Source organism: Rattus rattus, chromosome 5, assembly GCF_011064425.1.
Source record: "Rattus rattus isolate New Zealand chromosome 5, Rrattus_CSIRO_v1, whole genome shotgun sequence".
Lineage (NCBI taxonomy): Eukaryota > Metazoa > Chordata > Mammalia > Rodentia > Muridae > Rattus > Rattus rattus.
The window spans coordinates 97,382,465-97,408,976 of record NC_046158.1 but is presented as its reverse complement, the minus strand read 5'-3'; the positions used below and the strand labels follow the sequence as shown (position 1 = coordinate 97,408,976).

Below are 26,512 nucleotides of genomic sequence, written 5' to 3'. Positions count from 1 at the left end.
AGAGAGAGAGAGAGAGAGAGAGAGAGAGGAGAAGAATAGGGCTGACAAGATGGCTCAGTGTATAGAAGTGCTTACTATGCAAGCTTGGTGATTGAACTCAGTCCTTGAATCCCATATAAAAGCTGTCCCCAGTGCTACACATCTGCAGTCCCAGCACCCTTATCAGTGACTTAAAGGCAGAGGCAGGAGGATCACCCAGATCACAGTCCATCTAGTTGGGAGCACACAGTGTCACAGTGAGGGAGAGGCTATTTCCGTCACACAGAGGGAGGAGAGCGCTGTCCTTTGACCCCACACATGTTCCGTGGCATGTGCTTGCCTGCATTACACACAATAATAATAAGCATATGTTTTAAACTAACGAGAACAAGACCCAAGGTGCAACAGTTCTTGATCAGTGGTAGAGCTTCCTCAGCACATGCAGACACACACACAACAGATGACACCACATAAAAGGACAATCGTTATCTCAAGAGAACTAAAGCCAAAACTGGTGGTAGGAGTTGGGGGTTACATCTGGAGAAAGGAGAAAAACTTTTTTTTTTAAATCTGTTTTTCCAAGCTATTCATTAAAAAGAAAAACAAGACAAAACACAAAAACTCTGTCTTCTCAAACATTATTTAAAAAAATTTGGGGGGTTGGGGATTTAGCTCAGTGGTAGAGCGCTTGCCTAGCAAGCGCAAGGCCCTGGGTTCGGTCCTCAGCTCTGAAAAAAAAAATTTTTTTTTTTTTTATAAAGGACTGAATAAGTGCAAGTACCTTTTTGTTTTTTCTTTTTTTTCTTTTTCGGAGCTGGGGACCGAACCCAAGGCTTTGTGCTTGCTAGGCAAGCGCTCTATCACTGAGCTAAATCCCCAACCCCTGCAAGTCCCTTTTTTCCTTGCGCTTCCTAGGTAAGCGCCTACCACTGAGCTAAGCTAAATCCCCAGCCCCTGCAAGTCCCTTTTTTTTTTTTTTTTTTTTTTTTTGGTTCTGGGACCCCCCCAGCTGGGACCTCCAACCCAGGGCCTTCTACCCCCAGCTGGGCCTCCCTCAGGGCAAGCGCTCTACCACTGAGCTAAATCCCCAACCCCTGCAACAAGTCCCTTTTGATGGCAACCTGTTTACCATCTGAGTCTTGACACCTATGTGAAGTCAGGCCTGCAGGTATCTTATCAGGAAGAAGCTGAATCAGGGGAGGGTCACATGACAGTAAACTTGGCTTCCGAGAATGAGAACGGGATGTAGGCCAGGCTGCATACATCTGCCTTTAACAATCACAGCAGCAGAGCCAATATCCAGACACACCCAGACATGGGGCGCAGGGCCCACAGGGTCAGAAGTAGCCATCTGCGAGCTATATCCACTGGCTGAGATTGCCCTCGGTGGTGCCTCACCCTGAGTAGGAATCCTGCAGGAACCGGAATTGTCCGACCACAGCCGCTCAGGCCTGCTGTGGACCACCTAGTTCCTAGAAGGTAAGATGCTGAGGGACTTCAGATGAGTGAGTCTGGTCATGGTCTAGAGTCTCCATGGAAGAGCCCCACACCCCGCAGGACTTAAAGGCGCCTTCCTTCCTTTTCTCAAGGCCTGCTAGCCTCTCGACCTTTGCTTGTTTGTGGTTTATGTTACTGTGGGCTCCGGCAGCTGCAGAACACAGGCTGGGATTTGGCTCTAAATGCCACGGGCTGGCAGAGAGACGCTAGGAGACTCATTCCCAGCACTAACTAAAGGCCTATTGATCTTTGACCCCTGCCCCTCCCAGGTACCTTGGCGCTCTTCCCACCTCTTTTCTTCCTTGTGGGCCTCTTCCTCCATTCTCTGAACCCTCATTTTCCTCCATGCTCTTGCCTGGACTGGCAGTTTCCCCCAGCTCCTTGCACAGTCCGATCTTTCCATGCTGTCGTCAAGCCCTGCTTCCTGTACATCTCCCAACCCTGACACAGACAACCCAGACAAGAAGGTCCGCTGGTCTTCTGAGAAGAGAAGGAGGGCATCATCCACAGACTCAGAGTCAAAGACTCACTTGGACATTTCTAAGTTGCCCAGGTCCCGGAGACCCAGCCGGCTGACGGTGAAGTATGACCGGGGTCATCTGCAGCGCTGGCTGGAGATGGAGCAATGGGTAGATGCTCAGGTTCAGGAACTCTTCCAGGTAGGTAGCATGAGGGGGCTGCTGGAGACTGTGGATCTGGGCTTGGGTCCTGAGATCCAGAGAGCTTGTTAGGGGCTTCCGAAGGAGCTGGAGGGCTGATTTGAAACACTCTTCAGAGGGAAGCATACTTCTTCAGAGGGAAGAAAAGTCTCAACCATCTCTTTAAGCCCTTTGTGCTATGGAGAAGGCCTGATTTCACTTATGAAAATTGAGCTATATAGTGGGGCTGTCCATGCCTGGTATATCTCTTTGCTAAGACTTTCTGAGATTTAAGTGACAGTTGAAGAGTAAATGCTTGGCCAGACTTTGTTGCTTTATGTCTCTTCAATATACATTCGTGCATAAAGCCACATTGTCCAATACTGTCCCTATCAGTACCGTGGCTTTTAGCTTTAAGTGAATTAAGATGAAATGAAATTCAAAATGTAGACTCCAAGTCACATAGCAATGGTTAAAGTGCTGACTGTGTGTACCACGTTGTCAGCACAGATGTGCACCAGATGCACTATCTCAGGACGGGCAATGCAGAGCCAGACAGCGAGAACAGCCAAGGAAAACACTGACACCATGACCTCAACTGGCTTGGACTGTGTGGCTCCGGCTGCCTTTCTTCAGCCTCAACCTGGGGAAGGATGGGTCTTGCCCCTGGTCATGGGGCAAGTAGTAAGTAGGTCTCTTACGTAGACTCTGCCGACTCTGATCCCACAGCAGGAGCAACTGCTCCATCAAGAGCAAGATTTTGACCTCTTACAGTGTCTTATCCTCAATGCAAGCCTGGGCATGCATTATTTGATTTAACCCTCCCCCAGATCCCATTGGGTAGCTGTTATCTTACAGCGGAGAGAATGGAGACTTAGGGCTGCAGATACAGCTCAGTTGGTAGAGTGTTTGGATGAAGCCTGGGCTTTTATCCGCAGCGTTGGCATTGTATACATGGTTCATGGAGGCATGCTCTGACAGGAGGTAGAAGCTGGGGGGTCAGAAGTTCACAGTCATCCTCAGCTACTTAGTTAATTCAAGGCTACTGGGATATAAAAATGAATTGTTTAAAGTCATGCAGCTAGGGGGTCATGGACTAGGACTATAGTTTGACCCCTGGCTAGAAAGTTTGGGTACTTATATGAACAGCCAGCCAATGGGAATTTTTTTTTTTTGGTTCTTTTTTTTCGGAGCTGGGGACCGAACCCAGGGCCTTGCGCTTCCTAGGCAAGCGCTCTACCGCTGAGCTAAATCCCCAACCCACAAGACCAGGAGTTCTCATTGTTCACAAGAGCGTTTGTTAACGTGACTGTCTTCTGCCTTCCTTCCCTTCTTCCTTCCCTTCTCCCTCCCCCCTTCTTTCCATCTCTGGGTCCTGCGTTCAGGCCTGTGATTCTTACAAGTGAGGCTTGTCAGCTGTCCTACTAGGAGAGTAGAAAGGGATGATTGACAGGGCCTGGTCAGTGTTGCAGTTCACTACGTCCTGTGACTGCCTAGTACACACATTGCTCTTGTCTGCTGAAGCATCCTTAGCCTGTAGAGGGTAGAGAGATGCTTCAGAGTTAGAAACGAGAGGTAAGCTTTCCTGGTCCCGGGCTACTCTGGTTTTGCAGGGTACTGCCAGCCACCCCCACTTTACTGCTTCCAGTTTCTCCCTCCCTACTGGCTAAGTTTCAATTTCAAAGTGTTTCATGTGCCCTTGAAAGAAAAATTCTCATATTTCAGACATCTCAGGGCAAGTCCTGCCAAGCAACTGAGGAGGGCAGCAGCCAAAGAACCCACTTTACAAGGGGAAGATGGAGGAGGGAGGCAGTATCATAATGTGCCCATAATACTGGCAAACAAGGCCTGTGGGAGGACTGCTCCCAGGCAATGACTGGCATACAACACCTGCCCCGTTGTTTCCATGGCAACATGTCTACTGGTGCCCCAGGAAGCGACTAAGTGCCTGGGAAGCTCCAAGTGGCTGGGCATCTAGACAGAGGTCAGGTAACTCCGAGCGTACCCAGCGTCCATTCCGTTTTCCCAGTACCCCTCCATGGCCTGTCCTGCCCACCTTGCCCTGCGGTACCACTGGGAATGGTTACAGGGATGTGCCTCTTGTTTAATGACCCTCAACATTCCTTCCTCAGAGAACCAATGTCCCCATGGGTGTGTAGCCCGGCCTGGGGTCTGTGAGAAACTAAATCTGGGGATACACACAATCTGGGGGCCCTGGGACTTGTGTTCTCTAGAAGAAACCTGAGGATTTGGCTTCTGGGAAGAGAGTTAATCAGTTGTACATTTAAGGAGAGCTCTCCTTCACCGCAGGCTCCCTACACCATCTCTATCCCCTACTTCTTAACCTCTTCACATCAGGCCCCCGAAAGGGTTTGTCCACACTCACTTCTTCTTCTGACTTTTCCCATCCCCTTACCACTCATTCCTCAGATATCTACTGAGAGCACTGCCTCTGCCAGCCAAGTGCTGCATTAAAGTTAATGTGTATATCAGCAGGGACACGTCACCAAGAGTGAACTTCTATAATTCTACGATGCTGGATTTTCCTGCTGACAGCTAGAACACACTCCTGCTGAGGCAGTGACATTTTAAAACAACTTACTACATTTTAAAAATGTGCGGTTGTCATATCTGGCGGCACAGGCCTGCAAAGTCAGTCACTGAGGAGGCTGACGGGGAGGTATTGCAGGCTCAAGGCTAGCTTGAGCAATTTAGTGAGACCCCATCTTGAAATAAAAATATGAAAAGAACTGGGAATATAGCTCAGTGCAGGGCAGTAGCCCAGCATGTGGGAGACCTCGGTTCCAATCTGAGGATCACAAAATACGTAAGTAAATTGAAAGTATTTTTGGGGCCACTGAGACGACTCAGCAGGTGACGGTGACTGCCACACTAGCCTGATGACCTGAGTTTGATCCCTTACACCCGTGTAAAGGTGGAGAAAACCAAATCCACAGCGTTGTTCTCTGACCATTGCACTCCCCATCACGCAATAATAATAATTTTTAAAAAAGTATTGTTGGACATGGTGGTGCATGCCTTTAATTTCAGCAATCAAGGAGCAGACACAGGGAGACAGATTTTTGTGAGTTTGAGACCAACATTTTCTTTTTCTTTTTTTTTCTTTTTTTTTTTTTCCGGAGCTGGGGACCGAACCCAGGGCCTTGCGCTTGCTAGGCAAGTGCTCTACCACTGAGCTAAATCCCCAACCCCCAACATTTTCTATATAGTGAGACCCTGTCTCAAACAACAACAACAACAACACCCCAAGTATTGTCAATGAAGGAGACATGGTTAGCTCATCTGGGCTGTTCTCCATTGCTAGTCTCCATGGTCTGGGTTAGACTGAGATGAGAGAGGTTTAAAATCAAGCAATGGCTGGCAAAAGACTGCTCCATGTAACAGCTTAAATACTTTAAACTCCCTTCTAGCCCACCACCCATAAGAGGTAGTGGAAAAGAATGGTTATTAGGATATGGGGGAAGTGGACCTGTTTAGAAATTGTTCTTTGGAGCAAATTCGATCTGTGTTGTCAGGATATCCCACCAGTCCAGTTCAGTAGAGTCAGGGTAGCAAACACGAATCAGCAGAAACTGCCAGGCCTCAGCCAAATTGGCCCAAGTCAGCAGAGTGACTAAAGCCAGCAGGGCCACCAGGAGAAGCTCTCTGCTGTGCTTCTGTCAATGAAGTTAAGATCAGTGAAGACGTGAGAACAATGTTGTGTTGCAGAGTTAGCCATGCATGTCCCATCAGTGTCCATTGGGACACTGATTTATACACCCGCTATTTATACACCCGCTATTTATACACCCGCTATTTATACACCCGCCAATCATCACGGGTCCTCCCGTGGATCTTGCCTCACCACGTGAATTAGCAAAGTTGTTTGATTTGGCAAAACTGCATGTGAGTCTGATTCAGTTGAAATCACCCTGCCAATCGGCCTGAGTCTGAGGAAGCTGCCAGAACACCACCGAAAGTTTTTTGGTGCATTTCTTTCTATGAATTCATGACAAAGGGTGACCGTTAAGGTATATCAATGCCATCTAGCGTCATCCGCTGTCTGTTGGGTCCTTCTTAACATCATGCGTCCTTTTACATGTTTGCTTTAGCAAAGCAACCTTTTCCCTGTGTCTGCTTCAGCCAAATGTTCCTTCATGTGTCTGCCCTAGCAAAACATCTCACCTGTGTCTGCTTCAGGAAAACACTCCTTCACGCGTCTGCCCCAGCAGTGCACCATCTGACACAACCGACTTTCCAAAAAAACCCGTAACGTTTCCATTTCAGGGCTGTTATTCTCTGGGAATTCCAAAACATATGCGAAGGGCTGAGGGTGGAGCTCCGTGGTAGAGCATGTGCTTAGCATGTGCAAGACCCTGGCACCAGGGATGAGGAGATTTGAAAGAAGAACTATTGGGTCTGTGATGCAGTCCTCTATTACCAACATTTTACTGTAGCACCAGTCATGTTCAGCATTCATTAGATAGTAATGGTTTGGGGGTCAGGAGTCTTTTTTATAAAAGCAAACAAACTTTTAAAAAAATTGTATGGATGTGTACGCACATGATAGATAAATGCGGGAGTTCATGCCACAGTGTGTAGAGGGGACCACCTGGTGAAGTTGGCTTTCTCCCCCCATTTTTTGTAGGTTCCAGAGATCAAACTCAGGTGGTCAGGTTTGGGCTGCAAGCGCCTCCACCGACTCAGCCACCGTCATGGCCCCCGAATCCTCATCTTTACAGCGATTTCGTTAGTTTTGAGACAGATCTTGCATATAGCCTAAACTACCCTTGAAATCGAGACTTCAGGATAGCTGGCCTTACGGCATGGACCCCCTTGCCCTGGCTCTGCCCTGCCCTCTGAGATTCTAATCCACAAGTGTTAGATGATGAATGGTGGACAGGCCAAGGCTCTGTTCTACCTCCCCCTCTGCGGCCACACCCTGGGCTGCTGCTCTAACCATTTTCCTGCAGGATTAAATATGCTGTTAACTCCATCAGATAAAGCTTTTATTTAAAACATGATGACCTCTGGAGGCTTTCCATGCCTCTTTTATTTTTATTTTTGGTGTTTTGAGGCAGAGTCTTGCTGTGTAGCCCTGGTTGGCCTAGAATTCACTATGTAGCTCAGGCAGGCCTCAAACTTTCAGCTATGTTCCTGCTTCTGCTTCCTGAGTGCTGGGGTTATAGGCATGTGCCACCACACCAAACCGTTTTATAGGTTTTATTATTATTATTATTATTATTATTAATTATTGCTATGGAACATACTGGAGATTAAACTCAGAACCTCCTGTATAGGAGACAAAACAAGACCTTTACTGCTAAGTTCCATCCATTTAATCCATCTATTGTTCTGTCAATCTGTCAGTCTGTCTGGTTTTTGTTGTTGTTATGTTGTTTTCTTGAGATAGGATATAATGTAGCCAAGATTGGCTTCAAACTCTCTATGGAACTGAGAATGGCCTTGAACTCTTAACCCTTCACACAGCTCCTAGGTGCTAGGTGCAGCCTGTGTCCCCAGGCCTGGTTTATGAGGTACTTGGGCTAAACCCAGAGTCTGTGCGTGCCAGGCAAGCACCCTACCACCTCAGCTGCATTTCTCCACACCCCTTTGGCCAGTCCTTTACTCTTGATTTTGAGACAGGGGATTACTAAATTTTCCTGATGGGCTTTGAATTTCTGGTTCTCCTGCCTCAGCCTGAGTGCTAACATTCCAAGAGTGTACTACATGGCTAGACTTCAGTTGGATTTCTTATCTTCTATTTTTCTTGTTTCCCTACCTAGAAACTCCATGATGTCTGCCATTTCTGAGATTAGTGGTGTGTCTGTATCTGTGTGTGTGTCTGTGTGTGTGTGTTTGTGTGTGTGCATCTGTGTCTGTGTGTGTGTCTGTATCTGTGTGTGTCTATGTGTGTTTGTGTGTGCTGTGTGTGTGTTTGTGTGTCTCTGTGTATATGTATGTGTTTGTGTGTGTCTGTGTTTGTGTCTGTGTTTGTGTATGTGTTGTGTTTGTGTGTCTCTGTGTATATGTGTGTCTGTGTTTGTGTGTGTGTGTGTCTGTGTGTGTGTTGTGTTTGTGTGTCTCTGTATTTGTGTGTGTGTGTTTTGTGTGTGTGTATTTGTGTGTGTCTGTGTTTGTGTGTTTGTGTGTGTGTGTGTGTCTGTGTGTGTGTGGTGTTGGAAATAAGCTCAGGCCTTCTCTCACATGCTTTTTAAGTACTCCATTACTGAACTGTATCCAACGTGATTGGGTTGTGCACATTGTGAATTGAATGTTAAGTAACTGGGAATGTTTTAATCATTTTTTATTCTTACTTGTGTACATGTCTTTGTGTGAGTATGTGTACATGAGTGCTGAGGGCAACCTTACAGGCCGGAGACATCAAATCCCCTAAGCTAGAGTTATGGGCAGTTCTGAGCTGCCTAGTGTGGTCTTAATATCTGAGCCAAGGTACCCGTCAAGGTAGCTGTAATAAAAAGCCAACAGTGACAACAAAACACCAAAAACAAACAAAACGAAACTTTGTTCAAGGAGTTCAAGGAGTGTTGGGTTTTGTTTTATTTGGTGGTATTACTTGTGGATCTGAGATGTTTTTCCTAAGCTTTGTTGGACTAGTCCAAAGTTGCCTTTAATCCAGGGATTCATTGGTGCTCCCAGTGTAGAATGACCTTTCTGAGGTCTCCATTGAGACCTGAGTAACTGTTCAGCTCATTGCTCAGACTTGACTCGTGTCCAGTCCTGGACTAGGTGTGAGAACAGCCCACCTCCGTGCCTTCAGCCCTCACAGTTGGTCCTGAATGTCCATCTTAGCGCTCAGCCCAAACTCAAGAGTGTCTCCTCTGCCGACCATAACCGTCCTTCCCAGAAATCAGACCAGTGACTTCTAGCTACCTCCACCTTCTCCAGGGCTGATCTCTGTCACATGGCTTCTGTGACATCACTTGGGTCTTCTGGCCTTTGGGATCTACAGTTGCTTCTGGAGAGAAATCTCTTGTTTCTATTCTTTCTTGGTTTATAGCCCCAAGTTCCTATTGTCCGATGTCTGGAAATGCTACTTCTTTTTTAAAATATTATTTTATATGTGCGAATGTTTCTGTCTGGCACCTGAAGAACCCGACAATGTTGTTGGATTTCCTGGAACTGGAGTCACAAACAGTTGTGAGCCACCATGTGGGTGCTGGGAATTGACCCCAGATCCATTGGAAGAGCAGCTACCGCTCTAATCCACTGAGCCCTCTCTCCAGCTACCTGTTTTTTGAAACAGTGTCTCCTTCTGTAACCCAAAATGCCCTGGGAGGGATGAAGCTCAGGCTGACTTCCTGTTTTAGCCCAAATATTGGGATAACAGGTATGTATATCCATGCCTCACATTTTATTCTATTATTTATTAATTATTATTATTGGGGTGTGTGTGTGTGTGTGTGTGTGTGTGTGTGTGTGTGTGTGTGTGCACTCATGTCAACTATAGGTCACCTTCAGATGTCTCTCCTCAGGAGCTGTCTATTCTTTGTTAAATTACATTTTTTTGTGACTGGAGAGATAGCCAAGTTTAGGCTCACTTCTTGTTATTACAGGACCCAGGTTCAGTTCCCAGCACTCACGTGGTTGCTTACAACCATCCATAACTCCAGTTCCAGGGGATGTGGCACACTCTCTGTCAGCCACAGACACTTTTCTGACACACACATACATGCAAGCAAAACACTTATACACATAAAAGAAAATGAACACATTTAAGACATTTGTTTCTATTTTATGTGTAGGATCGTTTTACCTTCATCCATCTCACTTAGCACAGGCGGGCAGTGTCTATGCCGAGAAAGTGAGGGATCCTGGAGTTACAGAAGCTTGTGGGCTGCCTGATGTGGGCCCCTGACCATTGAGACATCTTTCTGGCCCTGTTCACACCTTGTATGTTTGAGACAGGGTCACTCCCTGGAACTCAGGGCTTGCTGGTTTGTAAGCAAGACTAGCAGACCAGCAAGTCCCAGGCATACTCCTAGCTCTGCCTTGCCTCTGGGATTACAGGCACTTGACACAGGCCATCTTTTGATGTGTTTACTGAGGATTTGCCTCAGGTCCTCATGCATATGTAGCAAGCACTGTAGATGTTATCTCTCCAGCCTACCACCTTTTGTAGTATTTGAAACAGTCTCCTGTAGCCAGGCTAGTTTCAAACCTTCTATGTAGCCCGGGATGACCTTGAACTTCTGATCTTCCTGCCTTGACTCTTGAGTGCTGGGGTTACAGGCAGCATGGTCCACCACACCCGCTGGTTTTCATTTTCCTGAAATTTATTATTGTGTGATTTGTGTCTCAGTGTGTCATTATGCACATGTAGATATCAAAGAATGACTTTCAGAGAATTGGTTTTCTCCTCCCACTGTGGAATCTGTGGTCAGTGCCTTCATCTGCTGAGCCCTCCCCAATAGGGGGAGCATTGTATAGCATTGGCTAATCTAGAATTCATTATGTAGAGTAGGCTAGCCTTGAACCCAGGAGAGATCAATCTGCCTCTGCTTACTGGATGCTGGGGTCAAAGGTATATACTGCAAGACTGACCTTGGCTGCTTGTGTGTTTCTCTCTCTCTTTCTCCACCCCCATGTGTGTGTGTGTGTGTGTGTGTGTATAACCCTGGCTGTCCTGTTACTTGACATGTAGCCCAGGCTAGTTTAAAGCTTTCACCAGTTCTTCTGCCTCACTTTCCCAAGTGCTGAGACCAAGTGTGTGCTCTCACATCTGACTGTATATTTTGGGTGGTTTTCTAGTTAACTACATTATGAGAATAATCTAGTGCTTACCATTCACTCCTGACCCTAAGCATCAAGATTTGGTGACGTTTATTTGTTTGTCTGTTCATTTATTGTAGGCTTATATTTTTCTTAAGGGTCCTTAACTGCTTCAATCTCCCTTATAGCCCACTGACCAAAGGTAGGGGAGGAAGCTGGCTAATAGGACAAGGGGGCTGTGGACCTGTTTAGAAGTAGTTCCTTGGGGGATTCTAATCTTTATTGTCTGCAGTCCAGTCTACTAGCAAAACAGCAACAGGAATCAGCACTAGCAGCTCAATCTAGTAGAAACCTCGAGGCTCTGCTGAGGTGGCAAGATTCAGCCAGAACACAACAAGAAGTTCTTTGGTGTGTTCTTCTCTATGAGGTTATGACAAGCAGAGATCAGTGAAGAAAGCAAGTTGAATCAATGCCAGAGCATCTGTCTGTTGGATTATACTTATATTCTTCCCAAATATCATGTGTCCTTTCACACATCTGCTCTAGCAAAACATTACATGACCTTTTACCAGACAGCTTCCAAAGAAATACCACAATGTCTGTTCTCAGCAAAACATCCTCTCACAAGACAGTTTCCAGAAAAACATCACATGATGAAACTGGGTCTCCAGTGAAACCAGAAACTCCCACTTCTATTAATTAATTAATTAATTAATTTATTTGACAGGGTGTCATCTCACATTTAGTAGCCAAGGGTGTGATCTTATGTTTTCTCGCCCCAGTGCTGGGGTTACAAGTGTATTCTGGGTTTATGCTAGTCCTGAGGCCTTAGTCTAGGACTTTGTGCATGGTAGGCAAGCACTCCACTGACAGAACTACCCAGTATCTAGTTATTTAATATGTTCCAGATTTCAGAGATGACTTCTTCCAGGAATCTTTGAGCCCTGGGTTGGTGAGCTCTCCTTCCCATGGCTCCTCTGGTCATGTGTGAGCTCTCCTTCCCATAGCTCCTGTGGTAATGTGTGAACTCTCCTTCCCATTGGTCCTGTAGTCATGTGTGAACTCTCCTTCCCATTGGTCCTGTGGTCATGTGTGAGCTCTCCTTCCCATGGCTCCTGTGGCCATGTGTGAACTCTCCTTCCCATGGCTCCTGTGGTCATGTGTGAACTCTTCTTCCCATAGCTCCTGTGGTCATGTGTGAGCTCTCCTTCCCATAGCTCCTGTGGTCATGTGTGAGCTCTCCTTCCCATGACTCTTGTGTCATGTGTGAGCTCTCCTTCCCATGGATCCTGTGGTCATGTGTGAGCTCTCCTTCCCATAGCTCCTGTGGTCATGTGTGAACTCTCCTTCCCATGACTCTTGTGTCATGTGTGAGCTCTCCTCCCCATGGCTCCTGTGGTCATGTGTGAGCTCTCCTTCCCATAGCTCCTGTGGTCATGTGTGAACTCTCCTTCCCATGACTCTTGTGTCATGTGTGAGCTCTCCTTCCCATAGCTCCTGTGGTCATGTGTGAGCTCTCCTTCCCATGACTCCTGTGGCCATGTGTGAGCTCTCCTTCCCATGGATCCTGTGGTCATGTGTGAGCTCTCCTTCCCATAGCTCCTGTGGTCATGTGTGAACTCTCCTTCCCATGACTCTTGTGTCATGTGTTGAGCTCTCCTCCCCATGGCTCCTGTGGCCATGTGTGAGCTCTCCTTCCCATGGCTCCTGTGGTCATGTGTGAGCTCTCCTTCCCATAGCTCCTGTGGTCATGTGTGAGCTGTCCTTCCCATTGGTCCTGTGGTCATGTGTGAGCTCTCCTTCCCATGGCTCCTGTAGTAATATGTGAACTTTCCTTCCCATGGCTCCTGTGTTCTCTCATCAAGGCATGTGTCTGTCACCATCTATTGTAACTGCTCTTTCAGCTGTCGGTAGGCTTTTCAATGCAGGATCATATTGTCTGTCTGTCTTGGTGTTATACTCCTAAGACTCACCTTCATCTTTGACATACAACAGGCTTTCATTTATTGATCTCCCTGTTTGTCTATATATCTGTTTATTGTGACTGGCCTTGAGCAGAGATCTGCCTGTTTCTGCTTCCTGAGTGCTATCCCTTGACAAACACATATAAAGTCCATGAGCTTTGAATGAAGTTAACTCTACATGAAAGAAGTGTGGGAGGAAGTTAGAGCTTCAGGGAGTGGGGCTGACTCAAGCAACAGTGATTTTTAAAAAAAGCAAAAGCTCTTGAGTGCTAACAGTGGAAAGGGAAGGTAGATGACGGTTCTTTTCTTTTTGCTACATTATTTGATCTGTTTTATTTACTCATAATTTATTCATAATTTACAAAGTCACCTTTATTGAATTCAAACCAACATGAAATAACATGTGTCTTTTTACAGTGACCAAAATAAATATAGTGGATGTATTTTGCCCTTTATAAAACATCACACCACCAAGTGTGGGTATGTGGACATGGGCATGTTTGAATGCAGGGGCCCAAGAAAGTGAGGGGTCAGATTCCCCTGGAACTGCAGTTATGTGGGTGTGAAGATATAGGTGCTGGGAACCCAGCTCAACTCTCTGGAAGAGCAGTCCTTGCTCTACTGCCGAGCTTCCTTCTCCAGCTTCTGTGACTGTAACTGTTTTGTTTTGAGATAGATCTCTGTAGTCCTGGCTGTGCTGGCCTATTAGTCTAGGTTGCCTCCAACGCATAGAGATTAAACTGACACACGGGGCAGACTGTAACTTTTAAATTTTCTGAAGTTTAACTTATTTTATTGTTGGAGGTGGGGTTCAGAGGACAACCTCAGTGTATTCTGTCCTTGTGGGACCCAGATACTAAACATTTCTTGTTATGCTTCATGTCGACAACTTTTATGTAGTGGCTCATGACTAACTTCTAGAAATAGTGTTCTTATGATTTTTAATATGACACTTATTGCACGATTTACCTGTTTTGTTTGTTTTTGAGGCGAGGTCAAACATTATATAGCCCTGGCTAGTCTGGTACTTGCTATATAGATCTGGCTGGTCTCAAACTCAGAGATCTTCCTACTCCTGCCTTCTATGTGCTGGGATTAAAGTCATGCTCCACTATGTCCAACTATTTCACACACCTTTAAGAGTGTACGATGCCTTGGTGTTCTGTATCTCATGGGCTTAAGCAAAGGTTTCCACAACCTTACTTTGAATACTTTATCCCCCTGGTCCCGGTGCATTTGCAGTCACTTATCATTCCCTCCGTGAGTTTTCAGCCCTAGGCAAGAACAGATCTACTTTGTCTCTCTAGATCCGCTTACACTGCATGTTTCACAGACGTTGACTTATTGACAAGACTTTGTTGTTAAAACTGGTCTTTCGGGGTTGGGGATTTAGCTCAGTGGTAGAGCGCTTGCCTAGCAAGCACAAGGCCCTGGGTTCGGTCCTCAGCTCTGAAAAAAAGAAAAGAAAAGAAAAACAAACAAACAAACAAAAAAAAACTCCTGGTCTTTCTACAGGCCAGGCCAGCCAGCCTTGAGTTCACAGGTGTCCACCTGCCTCTGCTTCCCGAGTGCTGGGATTAGAGTTGTTTACCACCGCAAAAAAATCTTATTATTTTGTGTGGGTAGGTGTTTTAACTGCATGTGTATCTGTTCTCCAAATATGAGCACTCAGGGAGTCCAGAAAAAGGTACAGGAAGCACTAGAACTGGAAGTGTGAACAGCTGTGAGCCTCTGTGAGGTGCTGGAGATGTGATTCAGGCTCTCTGGGAAAGCAGCTAGTGTCCTTATCTGCTGAGCAGTATCCACAAGGCATTCCCCCTCTCTTTTCTACTATGACGTCTAGGTTGGTCTGAAACTCATGATCATCTGTCCTTAGCCCAAGCACTGAGCGTACAGGCACACGTGAAAACCTCTTAACTCTTGCTTAGAATACAGTAGGTACCTAGTAAACGTTTACCAATAAGAAAATCAATGGTCACTGAGTGAGCTGAGGAGGGGATCAGTATGAAGATCAGCAGATGAGGAGGTGGGTGAGTCCCTATCAGGAACTGCCATTCTAGCACCAGGTACTCAGACGCCTCTGTTACTGTCAACTAGGGTCAAGCAGATACTTCTGAGCCCGAGATCGATCTGGAAGCTCTCATGGAATTGTCCACAGACGAGCAAAGGACTCAGCTGGAGGTAGGATGCAGGGGAAGCTGGGCATGGGGCCGAGGGCCTGCTTTCTCGGGTGGCATGACAAGTACTACCTACTGTATTAGCTGTACACAGCAGAGATAATTGCCAGCTGCCAAGAACCAAGTTTCAGGGGAGAATCCCTGGGAGATGGTGGGCTTGTGGGGAGTACCATGGCTTGGTTCAACTTGCTCTCTTTTCCTCAGGCCATTCTCCAAGACTGCCCAGGCAACAGAGAGGTAAGGCACATTCTGCTCTGCATTAGGAGGAAGTCTTAAAGTGGGGGACAGGCTACGACAGAAAGAGAGGAGCCTATGAGGGGAATGCTTGGCCCTTTATCCTTCTTTCCATCTCTTGCTCTGGGGAGAATTAAAGAGGGATTAAGGAAGGGCAGCATAGTGCCTGTGATTTCCTGCCTTGATCTCAGTTCTCTCTCCTCAGCCTTTTATCTCTGAGCTACTCAGTCAACTCAAGAGACTTCGGAGACTCAGCAGGCCTTCAAAATAATCCTGGAGGGACCATCTTCTGTAGCCTCAGCACTGCCAGGATCCACAGGATTCTGGCCACCATCTACAGCCCTGACCTGGATACTGGCTGAAAGGCCTTTGATACAGAAAAGGGCTGCAGAAGACAGAGAGAGACACTTGTATAGCCCATGTATGAGAGCACCCACAGTTGGCTTTCATTTGGGCTCTCTGGGGGGTCAGTTGTGGCTATTGTCCAATGTTTTCCTTGGCAGCCAAGATAAAACCTTTGGGAGCCCAGATTAAGGGAGTGTGGTGTCCATCTATGCTGGGAATGGGAGAGGGGAAGTGATATCTTAGAAGACCAACATCACACATCCATGACCATCCACCCACCATCATCCTCCATCCCCATGCCAATTGGTGTTGGGAATGCAAAAAAAGAGACCACACCTTGGAAAAGTAAGGCCACAAGGCCATGTGGGTAAAGCATGAGGTATCCTGGTGTCACCAAAAGAAAAGCCTAACTGGCAGAGTCAAGTTTAGAATTCCACTGCCGAGGCAACAGGAAACATCTCATGGAAGCATCCAGGGAGGTTGATCCCTCCTCCACACGGTGTAGCAGGACTCTTTGGAGTGTACTCTCCTTTTGGATTAGCCCCGGTGCAGGGCTAAGGAAAGAAGCAGAGGATAAGCAGAGGAGAGGAAGGGATGGCCAGAATCTGAGCCACGTGGTTGTTTGGTCTTTGAGGAGCACGAGTTGGGACAGAAGCCAGGTCTTCTGTAAGTGAGGAGGAAGCAGGGTATGGATGCACTGTTCCTACGTTCATTACTAAGTACTAGACAGATAGAAATCCAACCTGAAAGGTCTCTGGTTAAGCTGAGCTGTGCTGAGTACAAAACACAATCCCTAGTGTGAATACTCATGCTTACTCGGAATGAGGCCACCAGGAGGTGGGACTCTCTTGCTAGGAGCATACAGAATAACTCAAGCTTTTCATGAATTCCGCAGGAGTCTGCTTCTAACCCCTCCTTCCAACCTGCTTAGCACCTCTCACATGCCCCAGGCTCAGGGACCATGAGGGACATAGAGAAGGTGTTGGGTACCTGGAGGTACAGGTCAGTGGAAGAGCACACACTAAGCAAGTCTGAGGATGTGGGTTCAATGCCCAGTTGTGCCAGTAACAAACACAATTACAAATGTGGAATGTAGCATCATCTCTAGCATGTGCAAAGGCCTGATCTCGATCCCCAGAACAGGAAAACCATCTGGGACCAATGACAACATTTTATTAGATCCTCTACAGGCCCAGGGTTGGGCACCAGAACCAGGTTTCAAGTATCAGCCACAGCTTCAGCTGGGCTTCCCCATCTGCCTGTTTGAGGTCAGCCTCAGAGGAGGGCTCTGATTCGTTCCTCCATCTGCTCCCTCTAAGAGTCATCGTCTTCCTTCCTTCCAGGGACCGTGAAGCTCACAAACGGGTGTGTTTGCCATCAGTAAAGCAGGGTCTGCTATCCCCCTGGATGCCTTGAGACTCAGCCCAGGTGGCTTCCCAGCCTGATGGTTGCCTGTGGCACTGCCACCTCAGGAGATCATTAGGTTATTCTCAGTGTTCTCGGCAAGGCGGTCGGGGGTGGAAGGGAGAAGTCTGATGTTCTTTAAGATCAAAGTTATCGTGGCCCTCCCTGCAGAACAAAGGGGTGAATGGCAGACATCTTGGCAGCCCTCAAATCAAGAACATTCTCCTCTCAACCAGCACCTACCGGAAGCACCGGGCACAGTAGAGGTCTCCATCACAGCCAGCACAGCGCAGAGTAGCATCCTCATTGCAGATACAGCACCAGGGGAGTTCTTCTTCCTCAGCCTGGATGCGAGACTGGGGCTTAGGAAAAAAGAGGAGTAGGGAAAATAAAGATGGAGCAGTGAGGCAGGTGGCAGGCTGCCTGTGGGAAGTGTGGGGATGGGAGCCTGTGTGAGGCCTTTCTCACCTCAGTCTTGGCCTTGTGGGGTTGAGCCTGGGATGCTGGAGCTGGTTCCTCAGGGATGTTAAAGCCACTTGCCTCATCCAGAGCTGCTTCTTCAGTGAGCTGTGAACAGGGAGGAAAAGGACTACTTCCTGCTCTAGGCCCAGGCTCCCCTCCCACCATTTGTCTGTTTTGTGCCTTAGCTTTTCAGCTCTTCACATAGCTAATCTGTTATCTGTTAGCACCTTGGGGGTTCTCCTCCCCTCTGTTTCTTTTCCTAATACTAGATAAGAGAGAAAGGATATTGGGGGAGAGCGGGAGGGAGAGAGAGAGGAAGACAGATAGATAGACAGACAGACAGACCAACTGACCAACCGATGGACCTAGATCTAATGTATTTCCTTTTGTTTGATCATGGCTACTACAAACCACACAATCACAGAAACTATCTGCAGTTGGAAAAACCACGCTTCTGCTAGAGCACAAGGCAAATCAGCTGGTGAGGAGAGTCTGAAGCGCCCCACATCTCACACGTGGGATTAAAAAAAAAACCACATTTGTACAGAATTCTCACTACACTTTGCCCTTTACCTCCTGCCCACGTCTGCATATTTCCTATCTCAAGATACCAGGAGGAACAGGACCCCAGCAAGAAGGAGCACTGAGGAGTGACTGCTCATGTGGCCCTGGAGCAGAGGCCAGTGCATGAGACCAGACGGCTGGTGCAACACTGAGCATTGAGGCAGAGGCAGGACAGGGTGACTGGGGGGGAGGGGGTAACAGGGCTACCTGCTGCATGACTCTCCGGATGGCTGTCTCTTCATCCTCATCCTCGTCACTGTCTGGAAGGTGATAGTCTTGAAGGGTTACTTGAATGAGGGGGCAGGAACACAGGAAGAAGTGAGGTGAGAGATATCACCAAATGGCTTTCCTCTTGCCTTCTAGGACTGCTGGTGCCCGGGGACACTTTGTTCAGAGTTGAGAACCAAGCTGCTTTCTCCCTACCCTAGCCCTGCAAAGCTAAACTGTCAGCCCAGAGAGTGGAGGTCGGAATGAGAAGCATTAGCACCAGAAGGAACTGAAGGTTCCAATGCCACAGTGTCCTCATTCTCTGCTCTGCCTGTGTGTCACGGCTCTGCATAGCACATGGCATGCGCTTTGGCCAGGGACCCTCTATCTGCTAATAGTCTGTGGCGGCAGTGGGTCGTGGCCGGGGGCCTGGATAAGGATGCTGGCTAGAGCCTTTACCTCTGCTGGGGTCCTGTCCCTTTAGTACAGCCAATCTTCTGGCAAGAGCCAGGATCCGCTCCTGCCTGGTGTTCTCCTCCTGTAGCTCAACTGATGCCTCAGCCAGCAGCTTGTTCTTCTCTTCCTCCAGAGACGCCTGCCCCTGGGAATCTGTGTGCTGGTTCCTTGTACCTCCCTTGTTGAGGCTGTTCTGGGGAGGGGCTGCTGGGAGGGGTAAAGTAGTTAAGAAAGTAGAACCCCAAGACCTCATCCCAGAAGCCACTGAACTCATTTCTCAACTAGTTTTAATCATACATTTTCATTTTCATTCCTCAGTACTAGGCTTTTATTTACCCATTTATTTTTGTTTTTTTTCAAGGCAGGGTTTCTCTGTGTAGTCCTGGCCTTCTTGTAACTCACTTTGCCAACCAGGTTGGCCTTGAACTGAGATCTGCCCGCCTCTGCTTCCCAAGTGCTGGTCCCAAGTGCCGGAATTAAAGGTGTGTGCCACCTCCACATCTATTCATTTATTTTACAGACAGGGGTTTGCTGTTGAGTCTATACTGACTGGAACACTTTCTTTTTAAAATTCTTCTCTCATATTACATCCTGACTTCAGTTTCCCTCTTCCCCCCTCCTGCCAAGTCTCTCTGCCTCAACTTCCCATTCTTTCAGCCCCATGCCAGTCCCTTCAATCTCCCTTAGAAAAGAGAAGCCCTTCTAGGGACATCGGCCATCCACATCATGGAAGGAGGCAAGAAGTAGTCTCACGAGCAGGCGAAAGAGTCAGAGATAGCCCCTGATGCCACTGTTAGGAATCCCACAGAACACCAACCTATTCAGCCAGAGCACACATGCATAGGACCTAGGTCAGACCCCTACAGGATCCCTGATTCTGCAGGCCCACATGAGTCCCAATCAGTCCTTTCTGTGGGTCTTCTTTTGGGGTGCCCGTGACTTCTCTAATTCCTCAGATCCTTCCTCCCCTTCCTTTGCAGGGCTCTCTGAGCTCCCCCTCATGTTTGTCTACAGTGTCTGCATCTGCTCCCATCAGTTGCTGGGTGAAGTCTCTCTGAACACTCTGATGATGATTTTGCAGGCATGACAAACTGTAGGTCAAAGGTTTTGTGGTTGGGTTGGTGCCCCAACCCCTCCCCTTGATGGCCTTTACCTCACAATTCTATGACTGCAGAGTAAACCATCATGCCTGGGGAAACTAGTAAGTTTAGTTATGTCTTTCAAAGGCATCAACCTTGGGAGTGACAATTTTGGAATTTTGGTTTCTTTGAAGAACACAGAAATATTATAAGTATGCTTTTGTTTTAATCACAGATGGGGAGTATGGGGCTGCTTCAAATTTTCCACAGCAGCTGACTATGATTTGCCTCGTGCTCTAGCAGGGGTGTGGTCTTGCCAGCTGCAGAATGTTTCTGCGATTATGGGACATTTGGAACTCTGGAGCCTTTGCAAAGAGTACATAGATGTTGGCGCCCTGAGAGGCTGTTGGTGGGTTTTTGGTTGTTGTTGGTTGCCGTTTATCATGTAGTAATGTGCAGAGAAAAAAGCAAGAAGACAAAATTAGATGTCCCGAAAGCGAAGAGCAATCTTGTCCCCAAGGAGCCCGACACCCCTAAACAACAGGAAGGTGCCTCCTGTAATGTCATCGTTTTTCTATCATCTCGTGTTGCCAGTTTAAAGGGCTGAAGAAAAGGAGTAGAGAAGACAGAAGCAAAAGTACACCTTCACATACTGAGTGGCTATGCTATGACTTGAGGATCAGCTGTGAGGGGCTAAGGTTTAGCTAGACTCTGTCTTTCAGGGCTGGAATTAGCATTTTCTGGGACCAACAGGGAGAAGTCATAACGGAAATAGCAATCTTACATAATGGGCAGGAAGACCCTTGATGGTAATGCACACATCAGATGAGTGAGGTCATCCAGAGACGCTCTGCAGTATTTATCAATCTTAGTTCTTCTGATACGCTTAAGGGCATATGTCTTTTCAGGGGTGGGGAGCTGGCCACTGCATGATAGGGTACTCAGCAGCATCCCACCTTCCACCTACCAGAAGCCAGGAGTGGTAGCCTGTGAACTGTGATAATGAAAATGTCTTTAACCAAATCTAAAGGTGCCTAAGGCTAAAAATCACCCCTAGTTGGAGCTATTGCTCTGCAGACCTCAGTACCACTGTCCAAGGTCTTCTATGTCAGAGCGCTGCATAGCACGTCATGGGGGTAGCGAACAGCTGAACTGTGGCCCTGCAGAGAGTGCCCGCTGAGTACTAGTATGAGCCAGGCACAGTCCCAAGCACTTACTGTATCGTTTCATTTATTCTTCACAGCTTCTCCCAGGACATAGGCTTTAGCACACATAGCTTGAGTTTACAGATGAGAAAGGGTTGGGGGGAAGTAACTCATGTAGGTGGTGGAAGAGGAATTCCCCATGTGATTCCTGAGCCAGTACAAGAGGCCCACGCTGGCTCCTTCTGGAGCAAGCGCTCAGTAAACAGAAGCTCTTTAGTGTTGACCGTTCTCTAACTTACATTCACCTCCCAAAAGGGTGGGCAGAAGAGGCAGGACATGACTTGGGACGCCAAGGGGACAAGTTACCTGCGACTCTTGGTTGCCAGTTTTCATCAGTGGCCACCTCAGCTGTCAACTGTGTGAGCAGATCCTGTGTCTGCTGGGCCTGGGTCCTGGTATCTGGTGCCTGGTGTGCCTGTGCAGAGGAGGGACGCTCAGTGGGGAAAGGGGTGTGGGGAAGGACACACCAAGAGCGCAGAAGAAGACTGAGTCAGGAGTGGAGGATGAAGAGTTTTCAAAGGCCAGGGAAAGGGATGAATTCAAGTCCACAGAGACGAGTCGGTCTGGCAGCTCCCACCAGGACTGAGCATCCACTCTTTGCTGGCGCTCGGCCCTTGTTCTTTGGCTTAGGAGCAGGCTTAATGCTCAGGAGGTAGGGGTGGGAGGCTTTCCCAATCCCTGCAAAGCACACGACCATACATGTATCTGGGCTTGTGAAGGGTGCTTGCCCTAGGATCCTTTTCTCCTAACCCATCACACTCACCGGTCTCATGGTGTGAGGAGGTGGGGCTCTGCCCTGCAGTGCTGCAAGCCGATCCTCCATTTCCTGTGTGGAAGGGATGGGGCCCTGGACTTCATCCTTCAGTGTGGCGAGCCGCGCCTCTATCTCTGCTTGTGAGGGTATTGACTCTGCGGTTGACAAGGAGAGGATTTGTAAGGGTCAGAGGAAGCTCAGTCCTCAGTCCCGGTGTGCGCCTTTTAGGTCCCCTGACCCACTCCTGCTCACTGGGCTTGTTTTCCTGACGAAGCCGTGCCAGACGCTCAGCAATGGCTTGGTCTTTGTGGGTCAGGCCTTGGCTCTGGGAAGTGCTGGGCTTTTTCTTGGCTTCCAAGGCTGCCACGCGTCTGGGTGAATGTAAGATAGAGACTCTTAAGGTTAAAGAGAAGACTGAAGGTACCCATTCAAATCAATCTGGGCCTCTATTCCTATGGTACCACAGCCCAACCCAGATGACCAGCAGGAGGGAAGACTGACAGGGTAAGAGCTCCCAAATGCCTTTATTGATAACTGGTTAATGAGCGGCTGTCAGGATCCATGAGGGAAGCCAGGAGCCTGGAGGTGGGCATTCTCTCTGTCCTGCACCCATTTGATCTGGAGACTGGAAGGAGAGATGACGACGTGGGATACTGTCTTTTCCCAGCCCCGCTTGTCTTCTTTGAAGTACTTACTTCTTATAGTTCTGAGGTGGCGACCACTTGGAGGCAGTGTCAGAAGACCCTCTAGAGAGAGGACACCGGAGGACATTGGTGATTTCTACCCCAAATACTTCCCAGGCAGACCTCGGGCTAGGGAGCACAAGGCCTGACCAGATGCTTATTGTCATGTCTGTCTGCCCATGGCCCGTGCCCATCTCTCACCTTGTCAGGACTGTGTGGCACTGCTTGCAGACTTTCTGTTGTGTGTTGCCAGCCCGGGGTACCAGTGCGCTGAAGCTAAGACAGCCATTACAGAAGGCTCGGCCACAGTTCTTACAGCCGTACTATAAGAAACATGAAGCAGGAGGATTCGTGTCTCACCCAGCCCCGTCGGCAATTCTTTTGAGACTCTCTAAGCACTCACAGAAAGAAGGAATTGAAGTTGTGACCAGATTTTGGAGGAAGGAAGAAGAAAAAATGGGATCCCTAGGGTCCTGGCAGAGATGGGTTCAGGGATTCCTTGGTATCCAGAGTCTGGTTCAAATTAGATAAAACTTTAGGCAAAATTCACATGCTTTCTACCATTTTCAATCTCTTACCATGGGTGTGTAGTGCAAAGACAAACAAGGCCCTGTGTAGCGGGTCACTGGCTAGCCAACAAAAAGAATGAGTGTTGAGTGCAGATCCCATGCTCTCTCTGCTCTGGCAGAGCTGGTGGGAGGTTTGCCTCAGGATAGGGTTGTAACAATAGCTTCAATTAATTAAGTACTTAGCGTGTGCCAGGCACGAAGTTTGGACCCTAAAATGCATCATCTGATATAACCACCATGATTTACACAGGCTATCATATTTGATCCTGATGCCCACCAGTACTATCTCTATTTTAACAGGGGCCAGAGAAATTAAATGACTGTTCAATTAGATCATTCTTTGAATAAGGAGGGGCAGCTGAAGTTTTGAACTCCAAAATTGATATGTAAGTGCTCCAGTCCTACACACCATGAATTCATCCCACTTCCTTCCCATTAACTCCCGTGCAGTTTACAAGGAGACCCTGGCAAGTGTGCGTTGAGAAGGCTTTTTCTTTGTGCTCTGGGGAGGAGACGAAGTATGGCAATCTAACCTGGGTAAGAGCAAGCTGTGGGTGGGGCAGGTTTCAGAACACAGAGCAACGGGCACGGTATGACATAGTCACAGGGTATTAAAAACAGAGATGGAAACTGACAGTAGTACACTTTTTACAATTTCTAGGGTACTTTCAGCTCCAGCACCTCACCGAAGCCACTTTTTTTTTTTTTTTTTTTTTTTTTCGGAGCTGGGGGACTGAACCCAGGGCCTTGCGCTTGCTAGGCAAGCGCTCTACCACTGAGCTAAATCCCCAACCCCGCCACTTTTTTTTTTTTTTAATTTACATTATTTCTTTGTGACTGTATGCGTGCAGACATGTGCATATCATGGCATGTGTGTGGAGATCGGAGAATAACTTTTAGGAGTTCTCTCCTTCCACCGTGTGGGTCCTGGGGTTCAAACTGAGGACACTGGGGTAAGCAGCAAGTGCTTTTACCCACAGAGCCATCACACCGGACCTCATCAGACCATCATCTTAACTCTGAAAACGGGTGGGCATTCGCCCCTTTACAGAAACGTTAATTGGGTTACTTCATTAAAACCACACAGCTGGAAAAAAGCTGTCAAACTGAGTCTTTAGCCTGCAAGTCCCTTCCCTTTGCCCCGCGTCCTCCCATGGCCCTTCAGATCTCTGGGAGTACACTCGCCTCCTTCTTGAAGAGGGTGAACTTGACAGCACAGCCGTAGCACCTGCTCTCCATAGCAGTTCTCGGCACCGCAGAATCTGTAGGTTAGCCTCTCACTAGCGCAGCGCAGGCCTTTCAGACCCTCAATCTATGTTGCCAAGTCCTACACGCCCATCTGCGCTTTCCAGGGCCGGCCCAGCGCCGGGAATTCTGACTCTCCGCTCATCTAGTCGCTGGCGGTAGCGGAGTCGGGTATGCTGGGAGTCGTAGTCCATTCTCCACTGTGCGTACAGTCTACAGCCAGTCAGACCTGAGTCGGGATACGCCATCCCAGGAGGCTTAGCGCTCTTGTTGGGCTGGCTCGGAACTAGTAACCCCCGCCCCCTCGCGCACGCTCAGACTCCTGGGAGTTGTAGTATCAATTCAAGTTAGGCTAGAACCATGGCGGTGACCAAAGAGCTCTTACAAATGGATCTGTACGCGCTGCTGGGCATTGAAGAGAAGGCGGCAGACAAAGAGGTGAGAACCTGATAGGCAAAGCAGCTCTTCGGTCCTCGCGCCTGGCTCGCGCCTGGCTCGGGCTTTCTATGCTCCGCCCTATCCTGAGGGACAGCCAATGACTAAAAAGGGGGCCTCTGGGCATTTCCTGAAAGGCTTGAGGACCTCGTTAAGGAGGGAGGCATTGAGGACTCTGAACTCTGTGACTGCTGTCCCAGCTGCCACAATGTGTGGAGGCCGGTTGAACCTGAGAACCAGGCCTGCGCAGCAGCGTTGTTCGCTGAACGTTTTACCTGTGTGTCTGGAGGTGTTTCGTTTTTATTTTAACATTAGGTAGAGCCTCGGAAGAAAAGTCTGTAGGCTCTTCACTCCCTCCTCAGCCCCTCTTCTTTTTTGTGGATTTGACATTGAGGCCTAGAACTTAGAGAACATGGTTTTCGTTTCCTCTTTTTAAGTATCAGATGTTCCAGTGTTGTCAGTGCGTGCTGATTAGCGGGTTAAACTGAAGGTTATAGCAGGTGGTGGGAAGTTCCACTTATCTCTAATGCTGGTCAAGGTGCCTGTGGAGAGACGGATCAAGATGTACTTAAGGTTTCTGTAATTTACTCTTAGGTTGTGATGGCAATTCTAACAGTACACACAGGAGAGTTCATTGGATAAAAATTAATGCCCACCAGGCTGGGCATAGTGGTACAAGCCTGTAGTGTACTTGAGAGCTGGAGGGAGGAGAGTCAGGAATTTAAGGTCAACTTCAGCTTCTTGTGGAGTTTAAGGTCAGCTGCCTTAAGGGGCGAAAACAAGAAAGAAAGAAAAAGATCTTATCAGTACGCTTCTGGACTGCCGTGTCCAAGGGTTGAATGTCTACAGAGTGCTCTGGGCGACTCGATTCTTTAGTAAAGTTGTGGTTATCCTGTTCAAAAAGCTTCCTGAAGATTTGGCTGGAGTCAAAGTGGATGTAGAAATCCCTGTAAGCACCAAAAGGCGCCTCCTCTCCCCTTTTTGAGGCAAGTTCAATGTAGCCCTGGCTGTCTTGGAACTTTTTATGTAGATCAGGCTAGTTTCTCGAACTCAGAGATAAATCTGCCTCTTCCTAATGTCTGGATTAAAGGTGTGTTCCCCATGCCCTGCTTTTGGGATCCAGGCTTTTTACCAGAATGCTTGGAATCCAAATTCCGATCCTCTTGCTTACGGGACAGGCACTTTACAGATTGGGTCATCTCTTCAAACCCAAATTATCACCAACACTACCACCACCTCTTCCCCCTCCTCCTCTGCCTTTAGTCCCAGCACTGGGAATCTATCTCTAGTTTGAGGCCAGCCTGGTCTACAGAGTGAGTTGTTCCAGGACAGCCAAGTTTATACAGAAACCCTGTCTCGAAAAACAGACAAATAAAAAAAATATTTTAGCTTTTAAAATTTTATTTTAGCGTTAGCTTTATTGTTTTTAACTATGCATGTGTGACTATGTATATGCACCTGAATGCAGGTGCTCGCATTGGCCAGAGGAATTGGGTTCCCTGGAACTAGAGTTACAGATGGTTTTGAACCATCATGTGGGTTCTGGGTATTGAACCCAGGTCCTCTGCAAGAGCAGCAAGGGTTCTTAACTGCTAAGCCACCTCTCTAGCCCTTATTTTATTATTTTTAAGTGTGTGTGTGTGTGTGTGTGTGTGTGTGTGTGTGTGTGTGTGTGTGAATGTGAGTGAGATCTGGAGTTACAGTTATGAGTTACCTGATGTGGATGCTGAGAACCTAGCTTCAGTCCTTTGGAAGAGCCATACACCCTCTTATTTGCTATGTCATTTCTTCAGCCCTCTGTGACTATTTGTTTAATGGCTATGTACTCAGAATGGTTTTTACATGTAGAAAGCATTGTAGCAAGCAAGCAAGCAAGCAAAAC

General features: G+C 47.8%; 3 protein-coding genes across 7 annotated transcripts in view; 2 read left to right on the top strand and 1 right to left on the bottom strand.

Annotated features, from left to right (window-relative positions):
* The first annotated feature begins 1,694 nt into the window (after positions 1-1,694).
* Positions 1,695-15,752, top strand: Ppp1r14d (protein phosphatase 1 regulatory inhibitor subunit 14D). Of its 2 annotated transcripts, XM_032903959.1 has the most exons (5): positions 1,695-2,135; positions 3,840-3,899; positions 14,904-14,992; positions 15,193-15,225; positions 15,428-15,752. In XM_032903959.1, exons 1-5 carry the CDS (start codon positions 1,878-1,880, stop codon positions 15,582-15,584), a joined length of 597 nt encoding a protein of 198 aa, XP_032759850.1. In that variant the 5' UTR covers positions 1,695-1,877; the 3' UTR covers positions 15,585-15,752. The 2 variants fall into 2 exon arrangements, with proteins under 2 accessions (XP_032759850.1, XP_032759849.1); XM_032903958.1 differs by lacking the exon at positions 3,840-3,899 and having other exon boundaries at positions 1,769-2,135; positions 14,909-14,992.
* Positions 15,753-16,720: 968 nt separating this feature from the next.
* On the bottom strand, positions 16,721-24,369 carry Zfyve19 (zinc finger FYVE-type containing 19). 4 transcript variants are annotated; one of them, XM_032903952.1, is made up of 11 exons: positions 24,136-24,369; positions 22,583-22,704; positions 22,394-22,444; positions 21,951-22,069; positions 21,708-21,853; positions 21,251-21,359; positions 18,664-18,867; positions 18,205-18,284; positions 17,440-17,538; positions 17,215-17,333; positions 16,721-17,136 (listed from the first exon to the last, which is right to left on the bottom strand). In XM_032903952.1, the coding sequence occupies exons 1-11, from the start codon at positions 24,187-24,189 to the stop codon at positions 17,058-17,060; spliced, it is 1,182 nt and encodes a 393-aa protein (XP_032759843.1). In that variant the 5' UTR covers positions 24,190-24,369; the 3' UTR covers positions 16,721-17,057. The 4 variants fall into 4 exon arrangements, with proteins under 4 accessions (XP_032759843.1, XP_032759846.1, XP_032759844.1 ...); XM_032903955.1 differs by having other exon boundaries at positions 17,215-17,315; XM_032903953.1 differs by having other exon boundaries at positions 18,664-18,864.
* Positions 24,370-24,538: 169 nt separating this feature from the next.
* The window catches only part of Dnajc17 (DnaJ heat shock protein family (Hsp40) member C17), a 33,590-nt gene continuing 31,616 nt past the window's right edge, over positions 24,539-26,512 (top strand). Inside the window, 1 exon segment of the mRNA XM_032903961.1 lies at positions 24,539-24,633. Within this exon segment, the coding sequence (XP_032759852.1) occupies positions 24,556-24,633 (78 nt within the window). The 5' untranslated portion in view covers positions 24,539-24,555.